Source organism: Oncorhynchus kisutch, linkage group LG27 (assembly GCF_002021735.2).
Source record: "Oncorhynchus kisutch isolate 150728-3 linkage group LG27, Okis_V2, whole genome shotgun sequence".
Lineage (NCBI taxonomy): Eukaryota > Metazoa > Chordata > Actinopteri > Salmoniformes > Salmonidae > Oncorhynchus > Oncorhynchus kisutch.
In genome coordinates, this window is record NC_034200.2 from 42,090,987 (window position 1) to 42,113,394 (window position 22,408).

The window sequence follows — 22,408 nt, forward strand, 5'->3', positions numbered from 1 at the left end:
GTTAGTCAGTCACAGTCAGTGTGCAGCCTGTTTTTCAACAGAGCTGAGTGGACCAGCTGTGGGGGTATAATGACTGACACGTTGGACCGGTTGTGGGGGTATAATGACTGACACGTTGGACCGGCTGTGGGGGTATAATGACTGACATGTTGGACCGGCTGTGGGGGTATAATGGCTGACACGTTGGACCAGCTGTGGGGGTATAATGGCTGACACGTTGGACCAGCTGTGGGGGTATAATGGCTGACACGTTGGACCAGCCGTGGGGGTATAATGGCTGACACGTTGGACCGGCTGTGGGGGTATAATGACTGACACGTTGGACCGGTTGTGGGGGTATAATGGCTGACACGTTGGACCGGCTGTGGGGGTATAATGGCTGATACGTTGGAACAGCTGTGGGGGTATAATGGCTGATACGTTGGAACAGCTGTGGGGGTATAATGGCTGACACGTGTGTCAGGTGGAGCTAGTGTGTCAGGTGGAGTGTGTGTGTGTGTGTGTGTGTGTGTGTTTGTGTGTGTGTGTATGTGTGTGTAGGTGTGTGTGTGTGTGTGTGTGTGTGTGTGTGTGTGTGTGTGTGTGTGTGTGTGTGTGTGTGTGTGTGTTGGTTCTTCTATCCTTGTTGGGACCTCAAATCCCCAAAAAGTCCCCACAAGGATAATAAAACAAGGACTATTCACACTCGTGTGAATGATGTGTAATGAGTATGATTGTAACAGAGTGCTCATCAATCCTGCCTCTGACAAGCCTGATAAACGTATCAAAGGCTTGATGATTAGAGGTTGTAAGTGCTGGGCTAAAACAAACACCTGCACAGCCTGGCTGTGGATCTCTCCAGGACCAGAAGAACCCACTCCCTCCACATCAGGGTTTCAAACCAGTGTGGTGACATTGATGGTTTCTCGGAACTGATGGAAGCCGAAGGTTAGGAGAATTAAAGCAGAAGGTTAGGAGAATTAACGCAGAAGGTTAGGAGAATTAACGCAGAAGGTTAGGAGAATTAACGCAGAAGGTTAGGAGAATTAACGCAGAAGGTTAGGAGAATTAACGCAGAAGGTTAGGAGAATTAAAGCAGAAGGTTAGGAGAATTAACGCAGAAGGTTAGGAGAATTAACGCAGAAGGTTAGGAGAATTAACGCAGAAGGTTAGAAGAATTAACGCAGAAGGTTAGGAGAATTAAAGCAGAAGGTTAGGAGAATTAACGCAGAAGGTTAGGAGAATTAACGCAGAAGGTTAGGAGAATTAAAGCAGAAGGTTAGGAGAATTAACGCAGAAGGTTAGGAGAATTAACGCAGAAGGTTAGGAACATAGCAGGGTATGAGAATTAACTGAAAAGGCTACCATTCACAGTATTGCACTAAAGAGGGAAAAGGCTACCCTTCAAAGTAGTGCACTAAAGAGGGAAAAGGCTGCCATTCAAAGTAGTGCACTAAAGAGGGAAAAGGCTGCCATTCAAAGTAGTGCACTAAAGAGGGAAAAGGCTGCCATTCAAAGTAGTGCACTAAAGAGGGAAAAGGCTTCCATTCAAAGTAGTGCACTAAAGAGGGAAAAGGTTGCCATTCAAAGTAGTGCACTAAAGAGGGAAAAGGCTGCCATTCGGGATGCGACCCAGAGAGTTTAGATCTCATTTGACAGGGTACAAAAATGATTTAACAAATCCACTCCACACTAGTTACAGATGTAGGATCTTAATTTGAACTCTCTTTTGTTGCTGAGAATGTTCCTGCACAACCGGGAAATGCAAACAAGTTTCCAAAGTTTGTAATTTCCACTTTGAAATGTCAGACTTGATTTGCCATAACGAAAAATGTATCAGCCCTTAGAAATGTCCACGAATTATAATCCACATAATAATTCACATGTCCTGTTGCTGCCGTATTATTTTCCTTCGTAGCAAACTGGCTCAAATTAATATCCTACATCTGTAGGTAGGCTTCACTCTGTCCGTGTGCTGTTGATTTTGGCACAGCGCGCCGCACAGAGAGAGACGCCCACAGACGCTCAAAGCTAAGGCACTGAATGCGCAGATAGGGACCAATTTGTGTCAGTCTCGTTCTGTGAAGATCAGACCAGAGCAGCAGCGGTGCAGACGCGGTAGCAGTAGAAGAAGGAGTAGCATACTATAAGGAAGGGAAAAGACTAGATAGCCACACAGCTCTCTCTGAAGAAGGTGGCATTGCCTTCCTTTCTCCTCCTCCTCCTGGAATCCAGATATGAAGTGAAGGTTAAAATGTTCTGAGCTTCTGTCAAACCTCGGGAGTTCGGTTGGTCCATTCACAGGTAGACTAGTATCAACAAACCGATACAGACAACGCGAACACGTACATTTTTGTTGTTTTTTGTTGTTGTTGTTGTACTGAAAGCAAAGCCGGAGGCTTCGAGAACGGAGTGATATCGTCCAGAATCTCTCTCCCATCTACAACCGTCGAGATGAATACCAACGACGCTAAGGAGTATCTCACCAGGCGGGAGATACCTCAACTGTTTGAGGTGAGATCAACTGAATCGGCTTTGGCTTCGCGGGATTCAGTTACAATACTTTTATCGATGGCAGTATTACAGATTAATTAGGGTATTGTCCTTTAGTTTGAAAAAAAAATGATTCGTTTAGTCGTTCACATTAGGCTAAGTGGTTTTTAGTAAATGGATAAAGGAGACAGTATGTGGAGCCTAAATGATAGCTACAGTAGCCGTACCATATAAATAAGTGCATACTGCATATATCCAAATCCATCTTTTTGTTTCAGTTCAGGATCAATCAGAGTGTAGCGTTTGAAAGGTTTCATATCACGTTTGAAATGGTCGAATCTAATCCAATATAACCAATGACAGGTTTTATTCATGTTTATTTTCAGCCAGATAATGCTATTAATTAAGAAGACAACTGACTGATGCTGTAACTAAATAAATACATACATCAGGTTGGGTAACCAATTCAAGTCATGGTGTGAAATGAATGTTTACAACTTTACAAGGCAGAGAGATAGAGACCCACCACAAATATTCTTACATATTCAAGACATTCTGCATAGTTTCAGTGTGTTTCAATAATGAATATATATTTCCTAACTAACCAGACACATTCTTAACCTTTGATTAGATAGGTCAATGCTTTAAAAAAAAAAAGTTAATTTAGTTAATTGTATATTCATAATTTTTTTTAGTAGTGTAGTTAACACAGTGGAGGTTCTACCAAGCATTTGAGTCATTTTCCCGATCAAAAATATTATTATAAAATTTAAAAAAAATTGTGACCCATAAATCAATGAACCATCCTGGAAATCTTTGGCACCACCCCCAGTCCATTGTGTTGGGTTGGAAAATACAACTGTAAATCAATGGGTAGCCCCACCCCCAGTCTTTGGCCCCACCCCCAGTCCATTGTGTTGGGTTGTAGCTGCCCAAAGGGCACCCTATTCCCTACATAGTGCATTACTTTTGACCAGGGCCAATAGGCTAGTTCTGACACTTATGTAGGGAGCCGTTTGGGACGGAGAAGAAGAGGGTGGAGGCTTAGTTTGAAAGCGTGTCTTTAGTCTCGGGGGGGAAAGCATTGTTTAAGAACCTGCAGGGTTAAAGAATGACAGACACACAAGCATTCACAAACGTAAACACAAACATACTTTAAGTGGTATTTCTCTCTAAGAATGACAGACACACAAGCATTCACCAACGTAAACACAAACATACTTAAGTGGTATTTCTCTCTACATGGGTGAAAAGAAAAGTCTCACACAAAGGGAATCCTTCGTTTGTGTTTCTACTAGAGAACAGTACAGTCAACGTAGATAGAAGTCCTGGGTCTTTCCTATGAATGTCACCTTCCATCAACTGTAATAAGTTAACCCAGGCTGGGATACTTGGGTAATTCCCTACAAGCGTGACGGAGTGTTGTGTTGATCTAACACACCTGTGAAAACACAGTGCAGAAATGTACAATGATCTACGAGTACGTTTCAAGTCTCAAAACAATGTAATAACATCAACATGTATCTGTTAGGGTTAGAAGAGGTTAAGGGGTCAGGGTTAAGGGTTAAGGGGTCAGGGTTAAGGGGTCAGGGTTAAGGGGTCAGGGTTAAGGGTTATGTATCGGTCTCTCTCATTGTGTTGTTTTCTCCAGAGCCTGTTGACAGGGTTGATGTTCTCTAAGCCTCTAGTGGTCCGTGGTTAGTGTTAGGGTTAAGACTAGTTAGGGTTAAGACTAGTTAGGGTTAAGACTGGCTAGGGTTAGGGTTAAGACTAGTTAGGGTTAAGACTAGTTAGGGTTAAGACTGGTTAGTGTTAGGGTTAAGACTAGTTAGGGTTAAGACTGGTTAGTGTTAGGGTTAAGACTAGTTAGGGTTAGGGTTAAGACTGGTTAGGGTTAAGACTGGTTAGTGTTAGGGTTAAGACTAGTTAGGGTTAAGACTAGTTAGGGTTAGGGTTAAGACTGGTTAGGGTCTGGGGTTATGGTTAAGACTGGTTAGGGTTAGAGGTCATTGTCTGGGGTTAGGGTTAAGACTGGTTAGGGTTAGAGGTCAGGGTCTGGGTTAGGGTTAAGACTGGTTAGGGTTAGAGGTCAGGGTTAGGGTTAAACTAGTTAGGGTTAGAGGTCAGGGTCTGGGTTAGGATTAAGACTGGTTAGGGTTATAGTTCAGGGTCTGGGGTCAAGGTTAGTGTTAGAGGTCAGGGTCTGGGTTAGAGTTAAACTAGTTAGGGTTAGAGGTCAGGGTCTGGGTTCGGGTTAAACTAGTTAGGGTTAGAGGTCAGGGTCTGGGTTAGGGTTAAGACTGGTTAGGGTTAGAGGTCAGGGTCTGGGTTAGGGTTATACTAGTTAGGGTTAGAGGTCAGGGTCTGGGTTAGGATTAAGACTGTTTAGGGTTATAGTTCAGGGTCTGGGGTCAAGGTTAGTGTTAGAGGTCAGGGTCTGGGTTAGAGTTAAACTAGTTAGGGTTAGAGGTCAGGGTCTGGGTTCGGGTTAAACTAGTTAGGGTTAGAGGTCAGGGTCTGGGTTAGGGTTAAGACTGGTTAGGGTTAGAGGTCAGGGTCTGGGTTAGGGTTAAGACTGGTTAGGGTTAGAGGTCAGGCTCTGGGTTAGGGTTAAGACTGGTTAGGGTTATAGTTCAGGGTCTGGGGTCAAGGTTAGGGTTATGTATCTGTCTCTCTCATTGGGTTGTTGTTATTATTGTTGTTGATGTTGTATTTGTCTTCTCCAGAGCCTGTTGACAGGGTTGATGTACTATAAACCAGAGGACCCTATAGACTACCTGGAGGTGTGTCTAAAGAAGGTGAGGGAGCTCGGGGGACCAGACAGGGTCCGGTGGGACACATTCGTCGGCCAGGAGAAGAAGTCCCTTCCCCCCCTCAACGGAGGACAGTCACGTAGGTCCTTCTTCAGAAACGGTGAGTTGTGTGTGTGTTCTGCCTCACAAGGAGTGAGTAGTGAGAGGGCTGAGGAGGCTCTTTTTTTCAATTAGTCTTTCCTCGATTCCTTGCATCCTCTCTCCTTCCCAAACCGTATTGGAGGAGAAGATCCAAGGTCTCCCACTCTGGCCATTTCCTCCAAACCATTTTGAGGAAAAAGAGGCATGGAGAGAGGACATGAGGAATGGATGAAAGACAGAGTGAGTGTCGAGGTTACTCCTGGAAAAACATTGAGATCAGGAGCAATACTCTAAAAGACAAGATGTCGTGTCTGTCCACCCATTCTAACCTGGGGGTAATGCTATTGTAGCAGCTGGATAGATAGTACATTATTAGCAGAGATAACTTACTGTAACTGTCCAATGGGAATGTTGTGTTCTGCGTTTATTCCAACACCTCCGGAAGAGACACAGACTCGCACAGAGGTTGGAGCAGAGGGCAGCTATTGTAGTGTAGCGGTGCTCCTAGTTAGGGGTCAAAGGCACAGGGATAGTTAGGAGTGGCTGGGCAGGGTTTCCCTGTAGATAACATTGTCTCAACCTCAAGGTCAGTATCCCTTCTGAATAAGACGCTAAAGATGTCTGTCTGTCCAACTTTTCTAACCTGTTGTAAGGTTATTGTTGCAGCTGAATAGATAGCTGTACAATAGATACAGGTGAAGTCGGAAGTTTACATACACTCTTTAGCCAAATACATTTAAACTCAAGTTTTGACACAATTCCTGACATTTAATCCGTGTCTCAGGTCAGTTAGGATCACCACTCGTCACGATCGTCATAATAAGTGGACCAAAGCACAGAGTGATCTGGGTTCCACATCTTTTATTTACTAAGTGAAACAAACCAATAATCTCAAAACGAAACGTGAAGCTAAACAATAGCGCTAACAGGCAACTATCCATAGTCAAGATCCCACAAAGCACAAAAAGGGAAATGGCTGCCTAAATATGATTTAACAATCAGAGACAACGACAAAAAGCTGCCTCTGATTGGGAACCATACCTAGAACCATAATCACCTAGATGACCCTCCCTAGTCACACCCCAACATATGGGGCAGCAGTGGTTAGAGCGTTGGACTAGTAACCGCGCTGACAAGGTACAAATCTGTCGTTCTGCCCCTGAACAGGCAGTTAACCCACTGTTCCCAGGCCGTCATTGAAAATAAGAATTTGTTCTTAACTGACTTGACTGGTTAAATAAAGGTAAATATAAAATAAAAAGTAGAGAATTAAAAGCTATGGTGACACCACTTTATTGTAAGAATGTGAAATGTCAGAATAATAGGTGAGAGTGATTTATTTCAGCTTTTATTTCTTTCATCACATTCCCAGTGGGTCAGAAGTTTACATACACTCAATTAGTATTTGGTAGCCTTTAAATTATAATTTTTTATTTTACCCCTTTATCTCCCCAATTTCATGGTATCCAATTGTTTAGTAGCTACTATCTTGTCTCATCGCTACAACTCCCGTACGGGCTCGGGAGAGACGAAGGTTGAAAGTCATGCGTCCTCCGATACACAACCCAACCAAGCCGCACTGCTTCTTAACACAGCGCGCATCCAACCCGGAAGCCAGCCGCACCAATGTGTCGGTGGAAACACCGAAACACAAATATCTCTACCGGCCAAACCCTCCATAACTCGGACGACGCTAGGCCAATTGTGCGTCGCCCCACGGACCTTCCGGTCGCGGCCGGTTACGACAGAGCCTGGGCACGAACCCAGAGTCTCTGGTGGCACAGCTGGCACTGCAGTACAGCCCTTGACCACTGCGCCACTCGGGAGGCCCCTCCTTTAAATTGTTTAACTTGGGTCAAACGTTTCGGGTAGCCTTCCACAAGCTTACCACAATAAGTTGGGTGAATTTTGGCCCATTCCACCTGACAGAGCTGGTGTAACTGAGTCACGTTTGTAGGCCTCCTTGCTCACACACGCTTTTTCAGTTCTGCCAACAAATTTTCTATAGGATTGAGGTCAGGGCTTTGTGATGGCCACTCCAATACCTTGACTTTGTTGTCCTTAAGCCATTTTGCCACAACTTTAGAAGTGTACTTGGGGTCATTGTCCATTTGGAAGACCCAAGCTTTAAATTTCTCACTGATGTCTTGAGATGTTGCTTCAATATATCCACATAATTTTCCTGCCTCATGATGCCATCTATTTAGTGAAGTGCACCAGTCCCTCCTGCAGCAAAGCACCCCCACGACATGATGCTGCCACCCCCGTGCTTCACAGTTAGGATGGTGTTCTTCGGCTTGCAAGCCTCCCCTTTTTTCCTCCAAACCTAACGATGGTTATTATGGCCAAACAGTTATTTTTTGGTTTCATCAGACCAGAGGAAATTTGTCCAAAAAGTACAATCTTTGTCCCCATGTGCAGTTGCAAACCATAGTCCGGCTTTATTATGGCGGTTTTGGAGCAGTGGCTTCTTCCTTGCTGAGCGGCCTTTCAGGTTATGTCGATATAGGAATCATTTTACTGTGGATATAGATACTTTTGTACCTGTTTCCTCCAGCATCTTCACAAGGTCCTTTGCTGTTGTTCTGGGATTGATTTGCACTTTTCGTACCAAAGTATGTTCATCTCTAGGAGACAGAACGCCTCTCATTCCTGAGCAGTATGACGGCTGCGCGGTCCCATGGTGTTTATACTTGCGTACTATTGTTTGTACAGATTAACATGGTACCTTCAGACGTTTGGAATTTGCTCCCAAGGATGAACCAGACTTGTGGAGGTCTACAAATTTTTTTCTGAGGTCTTGGCTGATTTCTTTAGATTTTCCCATGATGTCAAGCAAAGAGGTACTGAGTTTGAAGGTAGGCCTTGAAATACAGCCACAGGTACACCTCCAATTGACTCAAATTATGTCAATTAGCCAATCAGAAGCTTCTAAAGCCATGACATAATTTTATGCAATTTTCCAAGCTGTTTAAAGGCACAGTCAACTTAGTGTATGTAAACTTCTGGCCCACTGGAATTGTGATCCAGTGAATTATAAGTGAAATAATCTGTCTGTAAACAATTGTTGGAAAAATTACTTGTGTCATGCACAAAGTAGATGTCCTAACCGACTTGTCAATACTATAGTTTGTGAACAAGACATTTGCGGAGTGGTTGAAAAACAAGTTTTAATGACTCCAACCTAAATGTATGTAAACTAGTTTTAATGACTCCAACCTAAGTGGATGTAAACTAGTTTTAATGACTCCAACCTAAGTGGATGTAAACTAGTTTTAATGACTCCAACCTAAGTGGATGTAAACTAGTTTTAATGACTCCAACCTAAGTGGATGTAAACTAGTTTTAATGACTCCAACCTAAGTGGATGTAAACTAGTTTTAATGACTCCAACCTAAGTGGATGTAAACTAGTTTTAATGACTCCAACCTAAGTGGATGTAAACTAGTTTTAATGACTCCAACCTAAGTGGATGTAAACTAGTTTTAATGACTCCAACCTAAGTGGATGTAAACTAGTTTTAATGACTCCAACCTAAGTAGTGCACTATATAGGGAATAGGGCCCTGGTCTATAGTAGTGCACTATATAGGGAATAGGGCTCTGGTCTATAGTAGTGCACTATATAGGGAATAGGGCTCTGGTCTATAGTAGTGTGCTATATAGGGAATAGGGCTCTGGTCTATAGTAGTAGGGAATAGGGCTCTGGTCTATAGTAGTACCACTATATAGGGAATAGGGCTCTGGTCTATAGTTGTGTACTATATAGGGAATAGGGCTCTGGTCTATAGTAGTGTACTATATAGGGAATAGGGCTCTGGTCTATAGTAGTGCACTATATAGGGAATAGGGCTCTGGTCTATAGTAGTGCACTATATAGGGAATAGGGCTCTGGTCTATAGTAGTGCACTATATAGGGAATAGGGCTCTGGTCTATAGTAGTGCACTATATAGGGAATAGGGCTCTGGTCTATAGTAGTGCACTATATAGGGAATAGGGCTCTGGTCTATAGTAGTGCACTATATAGGGAATAGGGCTCTGGTCTATAGTAGTGCACTATATAGGGAATAGGGCTCTGGTCTATAGTAGTGTACTATATAGGGAATAGGGCTCTGGTCTATAGTAGTGTACAATATAGGGAATAGGGCTCTGGTCTATAGTAGTGCACTATATAGGGAATAGGGCTCTGGTCTATAGTAGTGTACTATATAGGGAATAGGGCCCTGGTCTATAGTAGTAGGGAATAGGGCTCTGGTCTATAGTAGTAGGGAATAGGGCTCTGGTCTATAGTAGTGCACTATATAGGGAATAGGGCTCTGGTCTATAGTAGTGCACTATATAGGGAATAGGGCCCTGGTCTATAGTAGTAGGGAATAGGGTGGCATTAGGGACGCAGTCAGAGCCAGTCGTTGTGGAACATGTTTCAGCCCTCAGGTGCTGATAGATAGATAGAGAAACAGATGCAAAGTGTCTGGAAAGAGAAATTGGTCGTTTGATATTGAGTCTGAGACTTGGCACTGTGTGGCTCAGCTTGGGGTTTTCCAGAATGTTTATTCTTGCTTCGCCTGTGTCTGTTAAGCTGCAGTTAAACAGTTTACCAAATTTGATCCTAAAATCCTTTTCTGAAAATGTTTTTGATTGATTTTCAATTTGATTGATTGCTTTATGAACACTGCCATTCTGAAATGAAGTGTTCAATATAAGGGATGATTCCTTGATTGATTGTTCAATTGATTGATTGCTTTATGAACACTGCCATTCTGAAATGAAGTGTTCAATATAAGGGATGATTCCTTGATTGATTGTTCAATTGATTGATTGCTTTATGAACACTGCCATTCTGAAATGAAGTGTTCAATATAAGGGATGATTCCTTGATTGATTGTTCAATTGATTGAATGTAAAGCTGTTTGCACAATCAATACATTGATTGGCTTTTAGGGTCTGTGTTTGTTTCATTTATTAAGATGACTATTCTATTGTCAAGAGACCGAGAGTTTCTGTGCTTTGCTTTCCCCCGTTACAACCTGAAGTGCCTGTTGGTCTGTCATGGTTCCTAAAGCCATAGCCAGGACAGTGTCTGTCCCTCTTAGGGCTGTATCTTCTAGTATGTGACTAATTCAGCATTGTGTTAGTTCATTCATTAGTCAATGAACTGATGTGGATCAAAGTGGTAATAGAAACATGTAAGAAACAAGCTCTTGTTGAATAACAACTTCTGGGTGTGTGTGTGTGTCTGTGTGTGTGTGTTTGCGTGTGTGTGTGTGCGTCTGTGTGTTTGCGTGTGTCTGTGTGTGTGTTTGCGTGTGTGTGTGTGTGTGCTTGCCTGCCTGCTCACCTGTGTGTGTTTTCTCCCCTCAGTGCTCCCAGACAGTCCCAACTTCCCATACCGGCGCTACGACCGCCTCCCTCCCATCAGCCAGTTCTCCATTGAGAGTGATTCAGACCTGTCGGAGACCGCTGAACTCATCGAGGAGTACGAGGTGTTCGACCCCTCCAGACCACGACCCAAAGTCATCCTCATCATCGGTAAACAACCTGACCCTCTGTTTAACCTCTAACCCTGACCCTAACCATAGCACCGACCCTAGCACTGTGACCTCTAACCCTGACCCTAACCATAGCACCGACCCTAGCAGCCTAACCTCTAACCCTGACCCTAGCACCGACCCTAGCACTGTGACCTCTAACCCTGACCCTAACCATAGCACCGACCCTAGCACTGTGACCTCTAACCCTGACCCTAACCATAGCACCGACCCTAGCAGCCTAACCTCTAACCCTGACCCTAACCATAGCACCGACCCTAGCAGCCTAACCTCTAACCCTGACCCTAACCATAGCACCGACCCTAGCAGCCTAACCTCTAACCCTGACCCTAACCATAGCACCGACCCTAGCAGCCTAACCTCTAACCCTGACCCTAACCATAGCACCGACCCTAGCAGCCTAACCTCTAACCCTGACCCTAACCATAGCACCGACCCTAGCAACCTAACCTCTAACCCTGACCCTAACCATAGCACCGACCCTAGCAGCCTAACCTCTAACCCTGACCCTAACCATAGCACCAACCCTAGCAGCCTAACCTCTAACCCTGACCCTCACCATAGCACCGACCCTAGCAGCCTAACCTCTAAACCTGACCCTAACCATAGCACCGACCCTAGCAGCCTAACCTCTAACCCTGACCCTAACCATAGCACCGACCCTAGCACTGTGACCTCTAACCCTGACCCTAACCATAACACCGACCCTAGCAGCCTAACCTCTAACCCTGACCCTAACCATAGCACCGACACTAACACTGTGACCTCTAACCCTGACCCTAACCTTTAAGCTTTGGGGTGCGTAGGTGTGTGAGTATGCATGTCTGCTGCCTACAGTGTGTGTGTGCCAGGACATGGGCATTTCTGTCTGTGACTGTTCCTTCCCTTTGCCATCTGAACAAGGGGAGAGAAAAACAAAAACTGTAGGCAAATTCCATGGCTATCAAGGATTGTATTGGTTTCCACGGTGAGTTCTATGGATGGTTTCTCTTCCTTAAGAGGCCGGCAGGAAACAAAGGACGTTCCATTCACGCTGCTAGATACCTATCACACCTGTCACTGATCACACGTCATTAACTTCCTCATGGACTGTATGTCCCAGTTTACAGCCTCGACTACAGTATCAGTTCACCTTGACTTCCATATGGCACCCTATTCCCTATATAGTGCACTACTACAGACCAGAGCCCAATTCCCTATATAGTGCACTACTACAGACCAGAGCCCTATTCCCTATATAGTGCACTACTACAGACCAGAGCCCTATTCCCTATATAGTGCACTACTACAGACCAGAGCCCTATTCCCTATATAGTGCACTACTACAGACCAGAGCCCTATTCCCTATATAGTGCACTACTACAGACCAGAGCCCTATTCCCTATATAGTGCACTACTACAGACCAGAGCCCTATTCCCTATATAGTACACTACTCTAGACCAGAGCCCTGTTCCCTATATAGTACACTACTCTAGACCAGAGCCCTATTCCCTATTTGGTGCACTACTATAGACCAGAGCCCTGTTCCCTATATAGTGCACTACTACAGACCAGAGCCCTATTCCCTATATAGTACACTACTACAGACCAGAGCCCTATTCCCTATATAGTACACTACTCTAGACCAGAGCCCTATTCCCTATATAGTACACTACTATAGACCAGAGCCCTATTCCCTATATAGTACACTACTCTAGACCAGAGCCCTATTCCCTATATAGCGCACTACTATAGACCAGGGCCCTATTCCCTATATAGTACACTACTATAGACCAGGGCCCTATTCCCTATATAGTACACTACTCTAGACCAGAGCCCTATTCCCTATATAGTACACTACTCTAGACCAGAGCCCTATTCCCTATATAGCGCACTACTATAGACCAGGGCCTTATTCCCTATATAGTACACTACTATAGACCAGAGCCCTATTCCCTATATAGTGGTACTACTATAGACCAGAGCCCTATTCCCTATATAGCGCACTACTATAGACCAGGGCCCTATTCCCTATATAGTACACTACTATAGACCAGGGCCCTATTCCCTATATAGTACACTACTATAGACCAGGGCCCTATTCCCTATATAGTACACTACTATAGACCAGGGCCCTATTCCCTATATAGTACACTACTATAGACCAGGGCCCTATTCCCTATATAGTACACTACTATAGACCAGGGCCCTATTCCCTATATAGTACACTACTATAGACCAGGGCCCTATTCCCTATATAGTACACTACTATAGACCAGGGCCCTATTCCCTATATAGTGCACTACTATAGACCAGAGCCCTATTCCCTATATAGTACACTACTATAGACCAGGGCCCTATTCCCTATATAGTGCACTACTATAGACCAGAGCCCTATTCCCTATATAGTACACTACTATAGACCAGGGCCCATAGGTTCAACACATGGATGATATATAATATAGTCTACAACACGTGGATGATATATAATATAGTGATTGTTTGATTGGCCATAGGCTAGGGAGTTGGAGGGTTAGAGGAATTTGTGGTTATGAGGAAAAGGAGAGGGGTCTAGTTTATCATAGAAATAGATTAGGGTTAGAATAAAAAAAAACAGCCGTGCTGAGGACCTTGTGACCCTGAGGGAAAGGAGAGGGATTTGTCAGTAGAAACAGATTAAAGCCAGTACGTACAGTGAGCTCTAACAGCATTGGGACAGCGACACATGATTTGTTGTTTTGGCTCTGTACGTACTTTGGATTTTAAATGACATAATGACTATGAGCTCTACGAGTGCAGCTCTCCGAGTGCAGCTCTCCGAGTGCAGCTCTACGAGTACAGCTCTACGAGTGCATGTTCCTCCATATCGGGTGAACCGTTTATAAATTACATCACTTTTTTGTGCATCGTGCCCCCATTCTAGGAGCCCCAAATTAACTAAATTAATGTGTATTAAAGTAGTCTAAAGTTTAGTATTCCTAGCATGCAATGACGACATCAAGCTTGTGACTCTACACATCTGTTGGGTGCATTTGCTGTTTGTTTTGGTTGTGTTCCTGATTATTTTGTGCCCAATAGAAATGAATGGTAAATAATGTATTGTGTCATTTTGGAGTCCCTTTTATTGTACATGAGAATAGAAAGGTAAAGGGGAAAGTCAGTTGTACAGCTGAAAACATTCAAACTGAAGCTGACAATCTGCACTTTAACCTTATAGTCATTGTGTCATTTCAAATCAAAAGGGCTGGAGTACAGAGCCAAAACAACAACAACGATGGTCACAGTCCCAATGCTGTTGGAGCTCACTATAGATTACTGCTAGCAGTTCATAATGCCCTAGGCCTCGGGCTCTGGCAGCTTTCTGAATGACACCAAAATAAGTAAATCGTATTTCTCTGTGTTCTATACCCACCTCTGGCTGTGTGGGAGAAAGGAGAGAGTTGGGGGGGGGGGGGGGGGGGTGAAAGAGAATGCGATACGGCGGGAGAGAGAAATTATTATTTGTAGGCTAGTTGAGAACACCTTTATTTAACCAGGTAGGCCAGTTGAGAACAAGTTCTCATTTACAACTGCGACCTGGCCAAGATAAAGCAAAGCAGTGCGACACAAACAACGACACAGAGTTACACATGGAATAAACATACAGTCAATAATACAATAGAAAAAGTCTATATACAGTGAGTGCATATGAGGAAATGAGGTGAGATTAGGGAGGTAAAGGCAATAAATAGACTGTGGTGGCGAAGTAATTACAATATAGCAATTAAACACTGGAGTGATGGATGTGCAGAAGATGAATGTGCAGGTAGAGATACTGGGGTGCAAAGGAGCAAGATAAATAAATACAGTATGGTGATGAGGTAGTTAGATAGATGGGCTATTTACAGATGGGCTATGAACAGGTGCAGTGATCTGTGAGCTGCTCTGACAGCTGGTTCTTAAAGCTAGTGAACGAGATATGAGTCTCCAGCTTCAGGGATTTTTGCAGTTCGTTCCAGTCATTGGCAGCAGAGAACTGGAAGGAAAGGCGGCCAAAGGAGGAATTGGCTTTGGAGGTGACCAGTGAGATATACCTGCTGGAGCGTGTGCTACGGATGAGTGCTGCTATGATGACCACTGAGCTGAGATAAAGGCGGGGCTTTACCTAGCAGAGACTTGTATGTGACTTGGAGCCAGTGGGTTTGGCGACGAGTATGAAGCGATGGCCAGCCAACGAGAGCATACAGGTCACAGTGGTGGGTGGTATATGGGGCTTTGGTGATGAAATGGATGGCACTGTGATAGACTGCATCCAATTTGTTGAGTAGAGTTTTGGAACCTATTTTATAAATGACATCACCAAAGTCGAGGATCGGTAGGATGGTCAGTTTTCCGAGGGTATGTTTGGCAGCTTGAATGAAGGAGGCTTTGTTGCGATATAGGAAGCTATAGGAAGCTGAATCCAGATTAAATTTTTGGATTGGAGATGCTTAATGTGAGTCTGGAAGGAGAGGTTACAGTCTAACCAGACACCTGGGTATTTGTAGTTGTCCACATATTCACAAGTCAGAACCGTCCGGAGTAGTGATGCTGGACGGGTGGGCAGCAATCGGTTGAAGAGCATGCATTTAGTTTTACTTGTATTTAAGAGCAGTTGGATGCCACGGAAGGAGAGTTGTATGGCATTGAAGCTCGTCTGGAGGTTAGTTAGAAGTATACATAATGGTGTCGTCTGCGTAGAGGTGGATCAGAGACTCACCAGCAGCAAGAGCGACATCATTGATATATACAGAGAAAAGAGTCGGCCCGAGAATTTAACCCTGTGGCACCCCCATAGATACTGCCAGAGGTCCGGACAACAGACCCTCCAATTTGACACACTGAACTCCGTCTGAGAAGTAGTTGGTGAACCAGGCGAGGCAGTCATTTGAGAAACCAAGGCTGTTTATTCTGCCGATAAGAATGTGGTGATTGACAGAGTCGAAAGCCTTGGCCAGTAGTGATGCTAGTCGGGCTGGAGGGTGCGTGCGGGCAGCGATCGGTTGAAGAGCATGCATTTAGTTTTACTAGTGTTTAAGAGCAGTTGGAGGCCACGAAAGGAGTGTTGTATGGCATTGAAGCTCGTCTGGAGGTTAGTTAACACAGTGTCCAAAGAAGGGCCAGATTTATACAGACTGGTGTCCTCTGCGTAGTGGTGGATCAAAGAATCACCAGCAGCAAGAGCGACATCATTGATGTACACAGAGAAAAGAGTCGGCCTGAGAATTGAACCCTGTGGCACCCCCATAGAGAGCCCCCGGTCCGGACAACAGGCCCTCCTGGTGGGATTCGAAATGGTCGGTGATCTGTTTGTTCACTTGGCTTTCAAAGACTTTAGAAAGGCAGGGTAGGATAGATATAGGTCTGTAGCAGTTTGGGTCTAGAGTGTCTCCCCCTTTGAAGAGGGGGATGACCGCGGCAGCTGTCCAATCTTTGGGAATCTCAGACGATACGAAAGAGAGGTTGAACAATCTAGTAATAGGGGTTGCAACAATTTCGGCAGGTAATTTTAGAAAGAGAGGGTCCAGATTGTCTAGCCCAGCTGATTTGTAATGGTACATATTTTGCAGCTCTTTAAGAACATCGGCTATCTGGATTTGGGTGAAGGAGAAGTGGGGGAGGTGGATACAGATCACCCCCAAAGCCAATTCCCCCTTTGGCCGCCTCTCCTTCCAGTTCTCTGCTGCCAATGACTGCAAAAATCTCTGAAGCTGAAGACTTACTGGAAAAACTTATCTCCCTCACTAACTTTAAGCACCAGCTGTCAGAGCAGCTCACAGATCACTGTACCTGTACATAGCCCATCTGTAAATATCCCTCCAATCTGCCTCATCCCCATACTGTATTTATTTATTTATCTTGCTCCTTTACACCCCAGTATCTCTACTTGCACATTCACCTCTGCACATCTATCACTCCAGTGTTTAATTGCCATATTGTAATTATTTTGCCACAATGGCCTATTCATTACCTCCCTTATCTGACCTCATTTGCACACACTGTAAACAGACTTTTCTATTGTGTTATTGACTGTATGTTTGTTTTACTCCATGTGTACTTTAATTATTTGCACATCGTTACAACACTGTATATACAGTATACAGTGGGGCAAAAAAGTATTTAGTCAGCCACCAATTGTGCAAGTTCTCCACTTAAAAAGATGACAGAGGCCTGTAATGTTCATTATAGGTTCACTTCAACTATGACAGACAAAAAAAATCACATTGTAGGATTTTTAATGAATTTATTTGCAAATTATGGTGGAAAATAAGTATTTGGTCAATAACAAAAGTTTATCTCAATACTTTGTTATATACCCTTTGTTGGCAATGACAGAGGTCAAACGTTTTCTGTAAGTCATCACAAGGTTTTCACACACTGTTGCTGGTATTTTGGCCCATTCCTCCATGCAGATCTCCTCTAGTGATGTTTTGGGGCTGTTGCTGGGCAACACAGACTTTCAACTCCCTCCAAAGATTTTCTATGGGGTTGAGATCTGGAGACTGGCTAGGCCACTCCAGGACCTTGAAATGCTTCTTACAAAACCACTCCTTCGTTGCCCGGGCGGTGTGTTTGGGATCATTGTCATGCTGAAAGACCCAGCCACGTTTCATCTTCAATGCCCTTACTGATGGAAGGAGGTTTTCACTCAAAATCTCACGATACATGGCCCCATTCATACTTTCCTTTACACGGATCAGTCGTCCTGGTCCCTTCGCAGAAAAACAGCCCCAAAGCATGATGTTTCCACCCCCATGCTTCACAGTAGGTATGGTGTTCTTTGGATGCAACTCAGCATTCTTTGTCCTCCAAACACGACGAGTTGAGTTTTTACCAAAAAGTTATATTTTGGTTTCATCTGACCATATGATATTCTCCCAATCTTCTTCTGGGTCATCCAAATGCTCTCTAGCAAACTTCAGACGGGCCTGGACATGTACTGGCAGCGTAGCCTAGTGGCTAGAGCGTTGGACTAGGAACCGGAAGGTTCCTAGTCCAACCCCCGAGCTGACAAGGTACAAATCTGTCGTTCTGCCCCTGAACAGGCAGTTAACCCACTGTTCCCAGGCCGTCATTGAAAATAAGAATGTGTTCTTAACTGACTTGCCTGGTTAAATAAAGGTAAAAAAAAAAGGATTTGAGTCCCTGGCGGCGTAGTGTGTTACTGATGGTAGGCTTTGTTACTTTGGTCCCAGCTCTCTGCAGGTCATTCACTAGGTCCCCCCGTATGGTTCTGGGATTTTTGCTCACCGTTCTTGTGATCATTTTGACCCCACAGGGTGAGATCTTGCGTGGAGCCCCAGATCGAGGGAGATTATCAGTGGTCTTGTATGTCTTCCATTTCCTAATAATTGCTCCCACAGTTGATTTCTTCAAACCAAGCTGCTTACCTATTGCAGATTCAGTCTTCTCAGCCTGGTGCAGGTCTACAATTTTGTTTATGGTGTCCTTTGACAGCTCTTTGGTATGGGCCATAGTGGGGTTTGGAGTGTGACTGTTTGAGGTTGTGGACAGGTGTCTTTTATACTGATAACAAGTTCAAACAGGTGCCATTAATACAGGTAACGAGTGGAGCACAGAGGAGCCTCTTAAAGAAGAAGTTACAGGTCTGTGAGAGCCAGAAATCTTGCTTGTTTGTAGGTGACCAAATACTTATTTTCCACCATAATTTGCAAATAAATTCATTATAAATCCTACAATGTGATTTTCTAGATTTTTTTCTCTCACTTTGTCTGTCATGGTTGAAGTGTACCTATGATGAAAATGACAGGCCTCATCTTTTTAAGTGGGAGAACTTGCACAATTGGTGGCTGACTAAATACTTTTTTGACCCACTGTGTACATAATATGACATTTGAAATGTCTTTATTCTTTTGGAAAGGTTTACTGTTCATTTTTATTGTTTATTTCACCTGTGTTTATTGTCTACTTCACTTGCTTTGGCAAAGTTAACACATGTTCCCCATGCCAATAAAGCTCTTCAATTGGAATTTAATGATACCCACCCCTCCCCCTCCCATCACTACACCTATACCCATCCCTCCCCCTCCCATCACTACACCTATACCCACCCCTCCCCCTCCCATCACTACACCTATACCCACCCCTCCCCCTCCCATCACTACACCTATACCCACCCCTCCCCCTCCCATCACTACACCTATACCCACCCCTCCCCCTCCCATCACTACACCTATACCCATCCCTCACCCTCCCATCACTACACCTATAACCACCCCTCACCCTCACCCTCCCATCACTACACCTATACCCACCCTCACCCTCCCATCACCACACCTACCCACCCTCCCCCTCACCCTCCCATCACTTTACCCACCCCTCACCCTCTCATCACTACACCTATACCCACCCCTCCCCCTCCCATCACTACACCTATACCTCCCCCTCCCATCACTACACCTATACCCACCCCTCCCCCTCCCATCACTACACCTATACCCACCCCTCCCCCTCCCATCACTACACCTATACCCACCCTCCCCCTCACCCTCCCATCACTTTACCCACCCCTCACCCTCCCATCACTACACCTATACCCACCCCTCCCCTCCCCCTCCCATCACTACACCTATACCCACCCCTCCCCCTCCCCCTCCCATCACTACACCTATACCCACCCCTCCCATCACTACACCTATACCCACCCCTCACCCTCCCATCACTTTACCCACCCCTCACCCTCCCATCACTTTACCCACCCCTCACCCTCCCATCACTACACCTATACCCACCCCTCACCCTCCCATCACTATACTGACCCCTCACCCTCCCATCACTACACCTATACCCACCCCTCACCCTCCCATCACTACACCTATACCCACCCCTCACCCTCCCATCACTATACTGACCCCTCACCCCTCCAATCACCACAACTATACCCACCCCTCACCCTCCCATCACTACAACTATACCCACCCCTCACCCCTCCCCCTCCCATCACTACACCTATACCCTCCCCTCACCATCTCTCTCTCTCTCTCTCTCTCTCTCTCCAGGAGGGCCAGGCAGTGGTAAGGGAACCCAGAGTCTGAAGATAGCAGCGTGCTATGGGTTCCAGTATGTCTCTGTAGGAGAGCTGCTCAGGAAGAAGATGATTCACAACGCCACCAGCAACAGGAAGTGGAGTCTCATCGCCAAGATCATCACCAATGGGGAGCTGGCACCTCAGGTATGCTTGTCTCACCCTATTCCCAAATCCCTATTCCCTAATCCCTATTCCCTAATCCCTATTCCGTGTTTAGTACATAGATAGTCACCCACAGGGAGTTGGATGTAGTCCCTACATAGTGTATCCCAGTCTCTGTATAGTATATCCTGGTCCCTGTATAGTGTATCCAGTCCCTGTATAATGTGTCCAGTCCCTGTATAGTGTATCCTGTCCCTGTATAGTGTATCCAGTCCCCTGGTCCCTGTATAGTGTATCCTGGTCCCTGTATAGTGTATCCTGGTCCCCTGGTCCCTGTATAGTGTATCCTGGTCCCCTGGTCCCTGTATAATGTATCCTGGTCCCCTGGTCCCTGTATAGTGTATCCTGGTCCCCTGGTCCCTGTATAGTGTATCCTGGTCCCCTGGTCCCTGTATAATGTATCCTGGTCCCTGTATAGTGTATCCTGGTCCCTGTATAGTGTATCCTGTCCCTGTATAGTGTATCCTGTCCCTGTATAGTGTATCCTGGTCCCCTGGTCCCTGTATAGTGTATCCTGGTCCCTGTATAGTGTATCCTGGTCCCTGTATAGTGTATCCTGGTCCCTGTATAGTGTGTCCAGTCCCCTGGTCCCTGTATAGTGTATCCTGGTCCCTGTATAGTGTATCCTGGTCCCTGTATAGTGTATCCTGGTCCCTGTATAGTGTATCCTGGTCCCTGTATAGTGTATCCTGGTCCATGTATAATGTATCCTGGTCCATGTATAGTGTATCCAGTCCCCTGGTCCCTGTATAGTGTATCCTGGTCCCTGTATAATGTATCCTGGTCCCTGTATAGTGTATCCAGTCCCCTGGTCCCTGTATAGTGTATCCTGGTCCCTGTATAGTGTGTCCAGTCCCCTGGTCCCTGTATAGTGTATCCTGGTCCCTGTATAGTGTATCCTGGTCCCCTGGTCCCTGTATAGTGTATCCTGGTCCCTGTATAGTGTATCCAGTCCCCTGGTCCCTGTATAGTGTATCCTGGTCCCTGTATAGTGTATCCTGGTCCCTGTATAGTGTATCCAGTCCCCTGGTCCCTGTATAATGTATCCAGTCCCCTGGTCCCTGTATAGTGTATCCTGGTCCCTGTATAGTGTATCCTGGTCCCTGTATAGTGTATCCAGTCCCCTGGTCCCTGTATAGTGTATCCTGGTCCCTGTATAGTGTATCCTGGTCCCTGTATAGTGTATCCAGTCTCCTGGTCCCTGTATAGTGTATCCAGTCCCCTGGTCCCTGTATAATGTATCCTGGTCCCTGTATAGTGTATCCTGGTCCATGTATAGTGTATCCAGTCCCCTGGTCCCTGTATAATGTATCCTGGTCCATGTATAGTGTGTCCTGGTCCCTGTATAGTGTATCCTGGTCCATGTATAGTGTATCCAGTCCCCTGGTCCCTGTATAATGTATCCTGGTCCATGTATAGTGTATCCTGGTCCCTGTATAGTGTATCCTGGTCCCTGTATAGTGTGTCCAGTCCCCTGGTCCCTGTATAATGTATCCTGGTCCATGTATAGTGTATCCAGTCCCCTGGTCCCTGTATAATGTATCCTGGTCCCTGTATAGTGTATCCTGGTCCCTGTATAGTGTGTCCAGTCCCCTGGTCCCTGTATAATGTATCCTGGTCCATGTATCGTGTATCCAGTCCCCTGGTCCCTGTATAGTGTATCCTGGTCCCTGTGTAGTGTATCCTGGTCCCTGATCCCTGTATAGTGTATCCTGGTCCCTGTATAGTGTATCCTGGTCCCTGTATAGTGTGTCCAGTCCCCTGGTCCCTGTATAGTGTATCCTGGTCCCTGTATAATGTATCCTGGTCCCTGTATAGTGTATCCAGTCCCCTGGTCCCTGTATAGTGTATCCTGGTCCCTGTATAGTGTATCCTGGTCCCCTGGTCCCTGTATAGTGTACCCTGGTCCCTGTATAGTGTATCCTGGTCCCTGTATAGTGTATCCAGTCCCCTGGTCCCTGTATAGTGTATCCTGGTTCCTGTATAGTGTATCCTGGTCCCTGTATAGTGTGTCCAGTCCCCTGGTCCCTGTATAGTGTATCCTGGTCCCTGTATAATGTATCCTGGTCCCTGGTCCCTGTATAGTGTATCCTGGTCCCTGTATAGTGTATCCAGTCCCCTGGTCCCTGTATAGTGCAATACATATGAGCTGTACCTGCACCTGGGGTTACTACAGAGAGGATTGGGAAGAGGAAGATGATGAAGATGACGATAAGGTCAAATAAGGGTGTAGTGGAGTTCGTCCAATGAACCATGCAGGTTGGATGAGTCACTTCTAAGACCT

The 22,408-nt window shown here is 45.3% G+C and overlaps 1 protein-coding gene across 1 annotated transcript in view; it reads left to right on the forward strand.

The window, feature by feature from the left end:
• Positions 1–2,007: 2,007 nt before the first annotated feature.
• ak5 (adenylate kinase 5) overlaps positions 2,008–22,408 on the forward strand; it is a 218,641-nt gene continuing 198,240 nt past the window's right edge. The window contains exons 1-4 of the mRNA XM_031807219.1: positions 2,008–2,493; positions 5,199–5,385; positions 10,728–10,895; positions 19,934–20,106. Of these exons, the coding sequence (XP_031663079.1) occupies positions 2,434–2,493; positions 5,199–5,385; positions 10,728–10,895; positions 19,934–20,106 (588 nt within the window). The 5' untranslated portion in view covers positions 2,008–2,433. The remainder of the gene's footprint in view (positions 2,494–5,198; positions 5,386–10,727; positions 10,896–19,933; positions 20,107–22,408) is intronic.